Source organism: Apis mellifera, linkage group LG12 (assembly GCF_003254395.2).
Source record: "Apis mellifera strain DH4 linkage group LG12, Amel_HAv3.1, whole genome shotgun sequence".
Lineage (NCBI taxonomy): Eukaryota > Metazoa > Arthropoda > Insecta > Hymenoptera > Apidae > Apis > Apis mellifera.
The window spans coordinates 2,573,104-2,590,445 of record NC_037649.1 but is presented as its reverse complement, the minus strand read 5'-3'; the positions used below and the strand labels follow the sequence as shown (position 1 = coordinate 2,590,445).

At 18.6% G+C, this 17,342-nt stretch overlaps 1 protein-coding gene across 1 annotated transcript in view; it reads left to right on the top strand.

The window, feature by feature from the left end:
• The first annotated feature begins 587 nt into the window (after positions 1–587).
• Positions 588–17,342, top strand: part of LOC726193 (short transient receptor potential channel 5-like) — a 30,580-nt gene continuing 13,825 nt past the window's right edge. Inside the window, exons 1-3 of the mRNA XM_026444445.1 lie at positions 588–626; positions 1,027–1,164; positions 15,244–15,578. Coding sequence (XP_026300230.1) covers positions 588–626; positions 1,027–1,164; positions 15,244–15,578 — 512 coding nt within the window. The remainder of the gene's footprint in view (positions 627–1,026; positions 1,165–15,243; positions 15,579–17,342) is intronic.

Sequence of the window (17,342 nt, the reverse complement as noted above, 5' to 3'; positions counted from 1 at the left end):
AATTTCAAATATATAAAATATACGATGATTCTTTTTATTATAATTTTTTAAATGTTTAAGAGATTTTTATACATAAACTATGTAAAATATGCATAATTTTAGTAATTTAATATATATATATATTAATTATATAATTTAATATATATATATATTAATAATATTTATATTAAATAATATTAAAAAGTTAATTTTTATTTTAGGTTTACTTTATTAAAAATTAATTTTTTTTTAATTTTTAAATAATGCATATTAACATTTAAATCTTTTGTATGAAATAATAATATAAATCAACAAAAAAAATGATAATTTGTTTATTATATAATTATAAATATTATTTAAATAATCTAATAATTATTTTATAATTTTATAAAACTAGTTATATTATATATAATATATAATATATATTATTCTAATAATTTTAAAAAAAGAAAAAATATAATGAAGTTCGCTTACATCGTTGTTGTTTTGTTTATTCGAGTTCTGTACATGAAATTTACATGTCAAGCTAAGCCTCATCGACTTATTTTAAGTAAATCGTAGCGAACATCCTTTTTTTCCGGCGTAATTAAAGTGGACACGTGCTCAGAATGACGGAAGAATTTGAAGATCCCTTTTCCGTTCCAAGGGTAAGTAATTTTACATATTAATTCTTAGAGGTTATAGTCTATTTTTATACAATTATACGAAAAAATTCCTTATAAATCATTTTCTATAAAATTCAGAAACTTTGTTTTTTAATTTTTATTTAATAACACGAAGTTCTATTAACTTTATTTAAATTTTTTTATTTTATTTATTGAAAAAGATATAATTATGCAAAAATATACATTATTTTTATATTAAACAAATATACATTATTTATATTATTATATTAAACAAAATGATATCAAATTTTATTAATTTTATTTTAATTATTTTATTTACTGAAAAATTCACATATTATTAATATATATTAATATATATATAATATTTGATATTATTTCAGAAATCTGCTATATATTATTAAAATATTTGATATTATTTTAGGAATCTGCTGTGATAATTCCACATTTACAGCAATTGGAAAAAGATTTCTTCGAATTGGTTGGTTATGGAAATGTTGCAGATGTAAAAGATTTTCTTGAAATTCATCCCGATTTCAATATTAATGTAATGGATTTTCAGGTAAGATTTATGTAAATATATAATAGTAAATCAAATTTAATTCAATAATGAAATTATTACTAATCTGTCATATATATCTATCGAATATAGTCATTTCTAAAAATAATCAGATATTATTTTAATTTTTATATTTTTATATTTCGAATAAACAAATCTAAAACAATAAAAATATTTTATTATATTAATATATAATATATATAATATAAATATATTAATATATAATATATATAAATGTATGTAAAAAAAAATATTCACTTAACTTAATTATTTAAACATATAAAGAAAAATAAAGAAAAAAATGAATTTTTATATTTTGAAAATATTTGAATTCTTTAAATTGAAAATAAAAAATTATTTATTACAATAATTTTTTTATTACAAAATTTATTATAAAATTTTATTTTATTAGATATCATTTTTGATAAGTAATATGTTTTAAGTAATTAAATTTATTTTTTATTAATGATTAAAGGTATTTTTTTTATCATTTTTTTTTCGATTTTTATTATATTTTATCAATTTCATAATTCATTTTAGAAATTGTTTTATAAAGAATTTATTACTTTTAATTTAATAATATAAACTTGTTTAAATATGTTCGAATATTCTCCATTTCTATAAAATTAAAATGTATTTCTCTTTTTTTATTTTATAAATTCTAAATAATTTTGAAAATAACTATATATTAATAATAATAAAAATCAAATATTTGGAATGAAGTTGATAATTCATTGATAAAATTTTTTATGTATTATTAATTTTTTTGTATATATTTAATTTTTTAATAATTTACTAGCACTAAACAAGCGATAGATAGCGATTTATTGTATAAATATTATAATTATTTTCTAAAACATTAGTAAAAATTGATAAAAATTATCATTGTATCAATAAATGATAAATATAAATATTTAATTTAATTATCTTATAAATATCTTTTTTAGGAAATCTTTCAATTTTTTTCAGTTTTTATATATAAAATTATATATTTGTAAAAAAATTTTATTTTTGTTTCATAAAAATGTTTAATATGTTTCATTTTTGGAAATAACATAAATTAGTTGTAGAATTAACATTATAACTTTAACCTTGGCTAATATCTTTTGTGATCTTCCAATGATTTTTTATATAAAAGTGATTTGTAATTTGATTTATGTTGTTTGTTTTATTTTGCTCGTTTTTTTTTTAGTTTATTTGATGATAATGAATCAATGGTTGGATATTGGGATAAATTATTCTCGTAAGGGTAAGTGATATATTTATTGATTAGTCATTCTTGCCGTTTATTGTTGTCGGTTTATTTATATTAAAATAACTTAATATTGATCTATGTGTTTGTTCTATTTTTGCTTTCTCTTTTTACTTCTAAAAATTATTAAAATGAATAAAAATAAAAGGAACAGTTATTTTTGATTTATAGATATCTATCAAAGTTTGAATTGATTTTCAAAAATATTTAAAAATTATATTAAATAAATAAAAAATAAATATTCTATCAAGTTTACAATAGTATAAATTTTTTATTAATATTGTTAATTTTATTAATATATTTGTAACATTCAGTTTATAACGTATAGTATATTTTTTAAATAAAACAGTCAATTATAAACAAATATTAAAAATATACATTCAATATTTTATAGTAAAATTTGATCTTTCATGTATACAAATTTATATTATATATTATAATGCTAATAATAATATTAGATATGAAAAATTCATTAAAAAAAGGAAAAAATGTAAATAGATAAAAGAAATAAAAAAAAAATAATTATGAAAAAATGTACTAAAGAAATAGAGTCATAAGAAATAGAGTCATATACTTATCTTTTATTGACAATTTTTAAATAAGTTATTTTATTTTATTTTTTTAATTTCTTTTTTTTTATTAATCTGGAAATTATTTTTTTATCTTTATTATTTCTTTTTAGATTTATTAAATTTTTAATAAATAAAAGAAATATTAATCAAAATATAAATAAAAATCTATCTCTTAATAAATTATTATTTTATTTATTCATTCTTAATTTTTCATAATATAGAATTTCATAATATAGAAATTATTTTTAATATTTTTAATATAATTATATTATATTAATATTTATAATATTTAATATAATATAATATTTTTAATATATTAGTATTTTTAATATTCGTAACTTTTTATTTTGTAATACAATAATATTTTTTTCTTATTATTCTCAAATTAACTATTGTTTTTTATTATTATTTCTATCATATTATATCCACAATAAATAATGGATAAATTATATTGTTTTATGGAATAATATTTTCAATATATATTTTCTATATTTTGAAAAAAGATCATTGCAATTCTAATATATAATGTGTGTGTGTGTGTGTGTGTGTGTGTGTATAATAGATAGTATAATAATATATCTATATAAACAACTAAAAACTGAAATTTTATTTTAAAAATATAATAATATATCTCTATAATAATATATCTTTTTTAAATATTTTAATATATCTTTTATAATTTTTAAGATTTAAATTGATTATAATTGGAAAGACATGATAATAGGATCGTTTATTAAATAAAAAAAATTAATTAAATCAATAGAAAAATTTTAAATAATTTATATAAATTTTAAAAATCGTATTACATTATACAAATACACATTATACAATAACAATATTTTTTTAAAATTTACATTTATATCAAAGAAAAATATAGTTTTCAAGTAATTATAATAAATTTCTCACAATAATCCATTTTATTTAATCGAAATTATTTATATTTAACTAAATCTAAATTTAAATTTTGAAAAATTTTTAAATTATATAATTTTAAAATTATTTTTTAGTATTATTTAAAAAATAATTTATATTTATAAATAATAACAAATATTTCATAAAATATTCCATATAAAATGAATAAATAATGCAATTATATAATTTATTTATCATTTTGAAATAAGTGAAATAAATTATTTATTATTTATCATTATTATTTATTATTTGATTTTAATGTAATTAACATGTTTTGTTATATACTTATTTCAATTATTTATTACATTTATTATTTAATATTTATTTAAAATTTTTTTAAAAACAAATTTTTCATCAAATAATTAAATAATAATTAAAAATATATTATATTTTTAACTTTATAATTTTAAATATATATTATTTATTTATTTAAATAGTGAACTCTTCAGTCTAATTACTTTTCCAAATAATTTAAATCGTAAATTTCCTTCATTAAGCATAGAACAATTATTTAAATAAAGATTACATCAAATAAAATGTTTGAAATAATACATCTATTATAAATCATAATATACCTATTTATTTCTTTAAATAATGAACTGCTTAATTTATTATTTTTTTCAAAAATCAGCTTAGTTAAAATTTTTTTAATTAAATTATCCAATTATCCAATTATTCAATTATTCAGTTATTAATTAACTAAAGAACACAATATCAAACAATAATTATCATTATTCAAAACAATATCAAGCATTCGTCATGATAAACTACAAAATTTTTGATCCTGATATCTTAGGAATATTAAATTGTATGTAAAAAACGCGAACATCCTGATTTGGTTGCGCGCACTACAGATCGAGGATGACTCTCGGAGGATATGCGGTGGCAAGGGGATTTCCGGATGGAATTTACAGCGGGACTAGTCATTTGAATAATTTTTATCGGTCCTCGGTTGAAACCATTGTCTTGTAAAGGACGAGCTAAAATATGGCCGTAGATACACCGAGGCACCGGTACCACGGCGCTTCTTCTGTCGTTCTGTTTCTCTCGCGCCCTATCTTTCTCCTTCTCCATCTCAGTCTCCTTCCCCACCTTTTCGACTTATTTTCTCTTGTCCATCTCGCTTTCACGTTCTGTACTACGCGTACACGCTCTCTTTTTTCCGTTTTCGTCTCGATCGGTCGAGGCGGTGTCTCTGGATCAAAGCAAAACGAGGGTTGGGCTTTTTGGGAACCCCGATGAGAGGTGGACGATACGAAACTCGCGGAGGAGGGGTAAACATTCCACGGGGGGTACGTGTTCCTCGATGGGGTGAAGATCAAAGATAACGAGACCTTGTCTTTTTCTCCTTTCGATTCTTGCGTTGCTTCTGGCCGCATTTTACTTCCCTTTCGTTTTTTTTTTCATGTATGTGTGTATTTTCATTTTCCCTCTTTTCTTTCTTCTCTTCTTCCTTGTTGCCAATTTCGGTTTAAATGTCTAATTTAGTAATACGACAATGGAATATGATAGTGGAATTTATTTTTGAAAGATTATTTTGTAAAAAATTTGAATGAAAATGGAAAAAAAACCGAAAAACTAATATATAATTTTTATTATTAAATCTAGAATTTAATTCGATATCATTACATTAAATCATTTATAACTTTAATTTAAATATTTTAAAATATGAAAAGTATAATATACAATTATTATATATTCTAGTCATTAAATTATTAATGCAAATTACTACCAACATCAATCAAATTGCGAATGTAATGAATTCATTTATTGATTGTAAATCATGGTAAATTTTTTGGACTTAATATTTTGCAAGAAAACAAAGACATTATCATTTGTTTCTTGAATTGAAAAATGTTTATACTTGTATTTATGTTCTTAACATTTTAATTAATTATAATATAATATTCATTTAATTAATATAATATTCAAATCGTTTCAATATCATTTGATTAATATATTTTTTTAAACAAATTAAATTAAAATAAATTAAATTAAATTAAAATTAAAATTACTATTTTTTTAATTTTTTATCTATTTGAATTATATTTCTATTTAAAAAAAACTTGAAATTTATCTGGAACAAAATAATGCGAATATCTTAAAAATTGATGATATTGATAATAAATTGATGATATAATTTTTTTTTCAAATAAATAATAATTTCATTTTAAAAAGTTATTGAATTAATTTATGGACTTAATTTTTTTTTGTTTTATGAAAGAATATATTTTTCTATTATTATATAAAATTAATTAAAAATATATTTTTTACTTTTAGTTCAGTTTAATTAATCAAAATTATTTAATTAATCCAGAATCAAAAAGATTATGTTAGATTTAGATTAGGTTTGAATTATATTTATGTTGAATTTTATTCATATATTTTATTCTAATAATAAATATTCTGAGTTATATATATGAGTTATATTCTGAGTCTATATTACAATTTTTTAAGGTATTTTTTAAAGTATTTTCTATTTTTCTATTTTATTCTTCTATTTCTATCTTTCTTTTTTATTCATTATTAGTTTTGTTTCTTCATTTCTTTGTATTATCGTTCTTCAGCATTTTAATTAAAATTTTAGCATTTTAAAAGAACTACGAAATTTAAAGTTTTATCATTTCCACTATTATTTTCACAATTATCATTTTCTTTTTAGGATAAATCAGATTGTTTATAGATATTTCAGATTGATTATAGATATAATTTTTTTTAATTTTATTTAAAAGATAAAGTATTTTGGACTAAAAAGAGCAGTATATTCTAGTGGGATATAATAAATAAACAAGATAGTGTTATATTAATAACACTTTCTTTTTACTTTTTTTAATCTTTAGTTAATCTTTTAACCTTAGTTTTTTCACTTTTTTTTTATCTTTAAATTTCTATTTTTCTTGTCATAATTCATAATTTTTTATCTTTTTTTTTATTTTATTTTACCACTTTTATAACTTCTTTTTTATTTATTCTTATATATCATTTATCATCTTTTGATTTCTTCAATATTCTTTATTATTCTTATCATATATTTTTATCAATAATTTTTGTTTTTGTTTTTATTACTTCTTCTTCAATTCTGATATATTTTTAACTTTTTTTTATTATTATCTTTTATTTATTATTTATTTTTTTTATTTCTTCATTTTCTTCTATTTTTGCATTCTAATCATTCTAATCAATTTTTTTTCTTTTCTTTTATTTTTCTTAAATTATTTATAATTTTAAACTATATTTAAATTTTTTTTTGATTTCATTATTTTTGCAAAAATTTTTATCGTATGCCTTCATTTTATTTCATTTTTCCATTGCATTTGTTTAGTATTTTTTTTTCTGTTTTTTTTAATTTTCTTCATTTTAATTAATTTTTTTATTATGTTTCATTAATTATTTTCATTGCCTTTTCTCATTCTCCATTTTCTTATAATTTTCTCATTCTCTTTCATTATACTATTCGATTTTATCAGTCTTCTATCTTATTTTCATAATTATTTTTACCTTAATTCTATTTTATTTCTCCATTGCATTTTATCTGAAGCCCTAGATTTTACTTTCATCATTGTTTTTGCTTTCTTTTTTTCATTTTCTTTCGTTTCTGCATTGCATTTTATCAATAATTTTTTACTACGTATTTCTATCGTTACTTTTACTTTCCTGTTTTTTCATTATCTTTCATTTGTGTATTGTATTTCAATATTCTCTTATTCTTTCATTTTAGAACTCTATTTTATTTTCTTTCTATTTGCATTATCTTGATTTTTCTACGACATGAGCAAAGACAGCGCAGTTCTTTCAACTTCTCGGAACCTTTCAAAATTGTGTAAATCATTGGAAGTAATCTCAGAAAAGCGAGTCGATAGAGAATCTATGAGGAAAATGGTCGGCGTGCTCGCTTTACTTGTGACGCTTTACTGGTGAATCGACACGTAAACGACGAACACCACTTACGATTATGTCGTAAAAAACAAAGAATAACAGATAACTTCTGTGATATTTACGAGTTCCTACGAAAGGAAAAACTGAGAATTTTACAAAAGATTTTTTATAATTGAAAGAGCAAATTTTGATATTAAAATATATTATAGATGTTAAAATAAAAAAGTATGCAGATTGTAGAAGATATGTATTATTTTTAAAAACATTTGAGTAGTAATAATTTACAAAACAAATTGAAAAAGTAAGATATTTTGAATTTTCAAGTTATTTTCAAATCATTTTAATCACATATATATATATATACTACTTATATTAATGAATTTTTCGTTTAATTTTAACTTTTAATTTTATTTTTATATGTCGCGTCAACTATATAAATATAGTTATTAACATTATGATGTATAAAACATGTTATTATAGAAAATTAAATTTTATAGAATATTAAATAGAAGAAGAATATTTTTATATTTTATGATATCTGTCTATAATCACTTTTTTTTACAATTATTTGAGAAATATATACGTTACTAAGAGTTAGTTTTAGAAAATGATATGAAAATAATGAATTTTACACAAAATTAAATATAAACTCATAATAATTATTATAAATTTATATTTGTTTCAAAAGAAAATTATAAATACTTCATGTTATTGCTTTTAAAAAATCTTTCATTTATTTTCAAATATAATATAACAAATAGTTTTCATTCATTATTATATATAAATATCATAGAATATTTATTTTAATTTATTTTCATGTAATTTTTCAATATTTTTGAAAATCGATTAGAAAATAAATTTTTGTCAACAAAAAATTAATTGCTTTTTTTATTTCCATTAACTTTATTTCCAACTCTCATAATTCAAAATTAGAAAAAAAGATATAAAATTAAATAATAATATAAATTAAATATATAATATTAAGTCAATCTAATGCGAGTGGACAATAATATAACAATAGCACAAACCAAATTTATCACTTATTCTCATAAGAATAATTTTCCTAACATACAATACATTAAATCATCAGCAAAATCAAAGAAATAAGGAAAGTAAAACAAACAATTCAAACTATAAATATATATATAATTTAACTATATAATTTATTCATATCAAATATATCAATCAAATATATGAAAAATCATTAGAAAATGATAAAATGCTTGTCAAAAATCGTCAAATCAATAATATATAATCTGGAATAATAACAATCGATATATAGCTATTCTCAAAAATATTCGTAATTTTTTTTTACAAGACAATTTACAAGACAAAAAAACGCATTTTGAATTCGTAGAAATATTTTTTTAAGATGTTTAATACAAAGTTATATTACATAAAATAAATGTTTTATAAAAATGAAATTATCATTATAAATTGAAGTATATGTTATAAATAAACTATAATATTGGCAAAAATAATATTAAACGTTAAAAAAATATAATAAAAAGACAGTTATAGTCATTAATAAAAAATAATTCTTTTAAAGTATTAAATAATTTAAAATATTAAAAAGATTAATAAATCAGATAAAATTTAAAAAAAAGTTGTTGTTATAAAATTAGTATTTGTATTTTTTATAATTTGAATTATTATATATATATATATATATATATATATATATATATATTATATATATTTTATTAATTGAATTTTTTTTATAATCTTTCTCTCTTTTTTTGAATCTTTAATATTAAAATTCACTTTCTTTTTTATTATTTTTTGAATATTTATTATAAATAACGGTTTATAATAAATTAAAAGTTTTTTTAATATTCTAATATTTACTTATTAATATATATTTATGAACATATTCATTCTAGATATAAAACATAGAAATTAATAATACTATATAAATATATAATACATATATATTATATAATATATAACTATATAATAATATATTATATAACTATATTATATTATATAACTTATATTATATAACTATATAATAATATATAAATGGTTGTATCAGAAGTTTTATTTATTTCTTGCAATTATGGTTTCGATATAATTGTACTAAAAAGATTCTATTATATAAAGGAAAAATTATATTTTCTAGTAATTTATATTCGATCACATAAATTCACTTCCAGTGAATCAAAGCTATTATTTCGAAATTCGCGTTTATCCTAATGCGAAAAATTGTGTAAAACCAGCTGTCGAACTCGATGCAAAAAGGTTGCTAGGCTTTCGAACCGACATATATCACTAGGTGGTCCCCGAGGATCTCGTCGAAAAGCCAGGATATCGGGAAATATTGTGACACCGGTGTGTCGGCAGCAACAATGCAATTGACCTATTGTCGGTGTTCGCTTCTGTAAACGTGCCGCAGATGGACGACAAACGGTGCTGTCCCATTCTTTCTATAAAAAGGACACGAGCGAGATATGGAGAGAAAAAAAAAAGAAAGACAAAGAGAGATATAGGTAGAGAGGGGAGGGGGGGGAGAGAGAGAAAGAGAGACAGAGAGAGAGACAGAGAGAGAGAGAGAGAGAGAAAGAGAAGGGAAAAAGAGAGAAGATATAGACAAGTTAAAAAATCGATTTCATGAGAATCGAGTTGGAATTCCATGATCGTGGAAAACGTGGAATACCTTTTTGTGACACATGTAACGTGATCTAGGAGTTCCATGAAAGAATGGAATCGATTGTTGCATTATTGAAGGAATGATAGTGTTATGGAAAAGAGTAATGATGAAGAGAAGATTAACATATAAGTTTGCAAAAGGTTCCTTTTTTTGATTTTGTTGATAATGTGAGAAATAAATGTTTTAGAATTTAGATTGTAGAAACATAGATTTTATAAAATTTTGGAATTTAGAAATAGATAAAAATATTGGAATAATTTAAAGATTGGAAAAATTAATATATTGTCAATTTTTTTTTTTTTTTAGTATTTTTGGGAATTTGGTTTTAAATTTTAAAAGAATATTTTGAATAGTTAAAAATATCGTTAAGTTTCTTATATTCTAAAAAATTTAGAATATAAATGTTTGCATATCTTCGTTTTGTTGATAGATTCTGAAAAGTTTTGTAATTTTAATTGAATTAGCTAAAATAATAATATTAAAGATTGCTGTAATTATAATTTAAAGATTAAAAAGATTAATAAATAAATATTTATGAAGAATTCTTCTCTTTGATATTATTGTAAAATGTTTATAGAAGCGAGTTTTAATGCTTAATGTTAAATTTTAAAAAGTTTTATAATTTTTAAATTTTTAAATAATAAAAAAATAATATTGAAAATTGATGTAATTATTATTTAAAGATTAGAAAGATTAATAGATAAATATACAATATAATAGATAAATATATGCAATAGATAAATATATAAATACGAATGGCGAAAATTTTAAAATAACTAATATTAACATGATATCATTGAGAGAGATTTATAGAAAATAAATATCCTATGGAAACTTGATTTCAGATTTTGAAGCAGTTAAAAATAATATTTTTAAAAAAAAATTTGCAAAGCTAAGAGATCATAATTTTTTAAAAGTATAAATTGAAAATAAATTTCTTATGAATAATCGTAATTTTATTATAAAAAATTTGAAATTTTTCGAATTTTTCAGAAAAGAAATATGGAGAGAAAAATATTTATTTATGGCGCTTGTTAAATACTGATATAAGAGAAAATGTATGAATGTATGAATTTTAATTATAAATCTTTTGGGAATCTTGTTATTTATATATATGAAAATTTTTTCTTTTTATATTATTTTTTTTTATATTAATAGATAATATATCTATCGTTAACTCTTTGTGATATTTTTGGATTTATTGCAACATAAGCAAACTTTTATTTTAATTATAATTAAAATAATTAAATACTTTAATTATAATTAAAATAATTAAATATTTTAATTATAATTTCGATTAAAGAAATCTTTTATTAAAAATTAATCTAAAAATATGTGATATAGTAAAATAGCTATATCAATATAAATAATTAGTATTAATTTAATAATTTAATTTGAAATTAAATTAATGATTTAGTAATATTTTTGAAAATTTAAAAAAAATTTTGATACATTGGTAAACTGATAAAATGAAATTATATATATAACAATATTAACAAACAAATTTATTAATTTCTAAAAAAAAAATTCAAATTAAATTATAATATTTATATAAATGTAAATAAACAATAAATTACAAACAAAATTTTTTAATTTTTATTTTTTTGAATTATTACTTTAAAATTGTAACGTAAAAGTATTGTATATTGATCAAATACATTTTATATCTATTAAAATATAAATTAATATTAAACAGAAAAATATTTTAATGAATTTATATACAATCAATAATATTAGCAATAATATTATTAGTAATAAATTAATCAATTTATGTTATTAAATTATTTTATCATTACTTATAATTATAATTTAATAATAATATTAACAATATTATTATTATATATAATCAATGTCATTGATTATGTATGAGCTATTTAATATATGAAAATAATTTTTCGAAATACAAAATTTAAAAATAATATGTAAATTACGGATGCTCATGCAAATTGAAATTTTTATAAATATAATTAAAAATAGAATTTAAATATAATTTTTTTTCACTCTTAAAGATGATATCTATTTTATATTGGATATTTTCTATTTTTTCACATGTATACATTTTATATTCAGTAATATGTGTAAAATATACGCGAGATGAAAAGAATAAAATATTACCCAAAATGAATTTTAACTATTGTAAATGAAAATTTTTTTTAAATTGTAAACTCTTTTAATATATTTTAGTTTAGTTTATAAAAAAAATAATAAATTATATTATATTGTACATACAAATAAAAATTTCTAATTAATAGAAATAAAAATAAAAATATAAAAAAATTTTTCTCTTCCATTAGATATATTTGATCAACTATTTAGGATTATTTTTCTATTTTTTTATTTTGAAACGAAAAATTTCTTTCAATATTTTATTAATATTAATTAAAATTATTTTTAATAAATTTTATTAAAAATTTTTTTATTTTCTCAATGGAAAATTTATATTTATTCCATATTTTTTTACTTTATATACTATCCATTTTTACAATTTTTTTTATTTTTATACATATTTAAACAATATAATTTCTCTTTAAATAAGAAATATGTAATGCAATTATTAAATAATAATTGCAATTGCAATTATTATCATTCATTAGTTATTCAATTATCATCATATCAAAATAAAAATTATTTTTTCATGAAAATAAAAATTATTTTTATGAATAATTAAAAATTGAAAAATACAAAAAATGACACAAGTGCATTTATCAAAAAGAAAAAATATTGATAAAGATAAGAATGCTATAAATTTCAAAATTGTTAATTATATGATTCGTATTTTTATATTATTAATTTTATAAATATATTATTAATATATTATAATATAATATATTATTAATATTATAAATTTTCAAATTTTTAATATCATTTTCTGATTATGAATTATTATAAAAAAATTGATAATTAATATTTTAATTAATTATTAAATTTGCTATTATATTAAAAAAGCATTAAGACTTTTTCTTTTGTTCAAATTTATCATTTTCGAGATAAACACTGATCCAATATATTATGTAGTTATCGGAAAATAGGAATGAAATTTTATAATGAAATTTTATATATATGTAATATATGTAATAGATTATATATAAAATAATTTTCTTTTAGCAGAATATTACTGAAAGAAATCAATATATAAAATTTTAGTGCTTTTTCATTTTTTAAACATAATTTTATTTAATTAATAAAATATAGAACAAAATTTTAAATTACAAAATTATTAGAATAAAAGAATTTTCTATCATCTTGTTATAAAATAATGGCAAAGAAATTCAAATTTTAAGACGAGAAAAAATATAAGAATAGAAATAATTAGTTTAAGAATTTTACTTATTAATAAAAACTTTATTTATTAATGAATTTGAAAGGTTAAACAAAAATTAATATTCATCTTATATGTATATTTATACGTATATATATTTATATTTTTGAAAATTAATTTTATTTATTATTTGTTTTCCATCTAAATTCAAATAAAATAATAATAATAATTACTTAAAATAAGAGGATTTTTATCGATTTTTATGATTTTTGAATATTGAAAAAATCAATATTTTAAACAACTTTTTGCATTTATCGTTGTTTGGATTTATTATATTATATTATATAATTTTCGAAATATTTGCAATTGTTATTATATTAAAAATTTTTTTATTTAAAATTAAAATATTTTTTTTATCATTTATAACATTTTTATTTTTAATTTTATTTAATATTTTGATGAAATAAAGTTGAAATAACAGTTGCATTAATTTTTAACTTTTATATTTGTAACTAATTGACTGTTTTTCGAATAACTTTGGTTAGTTACCGATGTTTAATTAACTGCAGTTTTTCGAATATTTCGAATATATATAATGTTATTAAGTAAAGTCTTTTTTTATAAAAATCGAAAAATTGAACAATGTCATGTGCAAAAAAAAGTTGTTCAAAGTATTAATTTTACAACATATTGAAAAATTGTCAAAAGCGGTAAAAATCTGCCTATTTCGAATAATTATCAAAATAATATTACATGTAAAAACATAAAAAATAGATTATTTTTTAAATTACTTAAATAATATTTGTGTAAATAAAAAAATTAGCTTCTTTATATATTTTTAATCAAAATATTGTTCTTCGTTATATTTCATTCATTATTTAAATAAAAAATTTGATTAACTCGTAATTTTGATCAAAAGAGACTATCGATATTATACAACAACAATCTCAAGACAAGAGAAATTTAAAAATTATTTATTTTTCATTATTTGTAAAATGAGAGATAAATTATTTTTGGAAATATTTAAATGATTTTTATGTAAATAAAAATTATTAATTATTTATAGTTAAAATATTAATTTTATTTATGATATACATAAAAACTTATTTCTTATTCAAAGTCTTCGATAAAATTAAAACAACAGCTGCGATAACTAACTTTTATCCATAGTTATAATTGGTTACTCGTCGAATAATCTCAATTATAATTACCTCGATAATATTTGATACTTCGAATAACAACTTACTAATCGAACTAACTTTATTTTTGATGTCAATCGTTAAAATTTTGCTCATCTATAATTAAAACTTTAAATATTAGTTTGATCCCTTAAAACAACTTTTTTATCAACAAAAAAATTATTTATTCTCTATATGTACATAAATTTTCAATAAAATCAGAAAATTTGAATTAGATGAATTTATTTCTAAGATAAATAATTATGTACGAAAATTTTTATTTTTTACTATATGTATACACGCATTACAAATCATCTCTTTTTTTCACAAAAACGGCATATATTAATCTATTTCCCATATATAACCTAGAGACCTATTTCCAGGGTGTCACCGCGCTTCACATCGCGGTCCGTGATAGAAACCTACCGATGGTTGAGTATCTTTTAACCCATCCCTATATCGATCCGGGCGATGCGCATTTACACGCTATCAGGGATGGCGAGATAAGGATCACGCAGGTTATTTTGAATAAACTGAACCAATTGTCTCCGGGATTGGAGTACGCAGGGGTGACCCAAAGTGCCGATTTTCCGGACGAAACAACGCCACTCACGGTAGCGGCGCAATATGGACAGTTCGAAATGATCAATTTCCTCCGGAATAGACTACATATGCTTCCAAAACCTCATCCACCTAGTTGCAATTGCGAAACGTGCAAGTACGGGCTTTTTTTATTAACTTCTATCTAACATGACAAAGATTATATTGTAATAGATGTGATGTCTTGAATAATAATTTCATTTTATTGAATCTTATATTTGGATTATGATTGATTGTGTATACTAATGATGTTTCAATATCAGATTTAATAATTACATAAAACATTTTGAAATATGTTACAGAAAGTAAGATTTCTTTGTTACAAAAGTGAGATACGGAATAATTTTTTTTTATATGTATAAATTGTTTAAAAAAAAAGTTAAACTTTAATATCACATTTTATTGTTTCTAAAGGGATGATGGAAAAATTATATAAAAATTATATAAACATAGATTTTTCCTTTTCGAAATATAGACATTCTCTGATTATGATTTTTGTGGAATTTTGTAAAGAATTTTTTAAAGAATTTATTTAAATTGCTGAAAATGATTTCCTTTTGAAACAATATATATCTCGTATCGACATTTTAGAGATTACCCGAGATGGTCAACAATTTCTGATATATTCCTAATTTTATGATAATCCAATTTTTAAATATTTTCACGCTATCAATACATATTGTTGTTATATTGTTGTTATTAACTATATTTTTAAAATGTCTTTCATGATTAAAAATCCAAAAAAATTTAAATCAAAAAAGCATGCAAATTATTTTTTTTCTATCGATCCATATAATTGATTAATATAATTCTTATTTAATATATTCCTATTTCTATATAGTTGAAATGTCTATATTTTGAAAAAAAATTTTTCGAATCTACATTTATTTAACATTTTTTTCATCCTTACAAATGGAATACTAAAATTTGATATCTTATAAAAATCGCTAGCTATAATTTTCGAAATATTTGCAAAAAAAGATTGTTAATATTATTAGATTTGTGGAATATATAAACTTTTTATGAATAGATAATTGTAAATGTGATATCGGGTAATATAAGTTTACCCGATTATATTGTTTTGAATATCAGTTGCTATATAATTAATAGTAATAATTTTTTTTGCAAATATTTCTAAAAATATAGCCGAGCGATTCTTATACAAGATATCAGGAAAATTACTAAATTTTATGCGCAATTTTATTTGTAAGGATAAAAAAAATACTAATTGTTGAAAATGAATATCTCAAAAACTATATAGCTAAACAATTCATATATATATGTATAAAAAAAAATTGTTCAAAATCTCATCCTAAGATATTTGCAAATCATTGAATTCAAATATATCTATAAAGAGTTCTAAAGTGAAAATTACACGATTTCTTGATTGTATATGTTCAATCTCGATTTACACAAACACTTAAAATTTAAATAAGAAATATAAAATTTTAATCATAATTATAAAATTTTATTCTACATTTTTTATTTATTTACATGACGAATAAATATTTTCATCTATCGATAGTCCATTCGTATTCAATGAGAAAATAATGAATTTTATTTCTATTTAAAAAAAATTGATTTTCTTGAAAATAATTTTCAAAATTTTATTCCATTTTTCCACTTATTTTTTCATGTAGAATTATTTTCTCAAATATTATATCATTATTTGTAGAATATTCTATATAATGTTTTATTATAATTCATTTTAATTTTTTAAAGACATTAATCCATTGTTATTTCAAAAAATTATAAGATTTTATTTAATTTGTATATTATATAATAGTATTAGAAATAAATAATATTTATTAAACTTGTATATGAATTGTAATGATATAATCTTAAAATATAAAAAAAATACGATAAATATTTACGTTAAGAA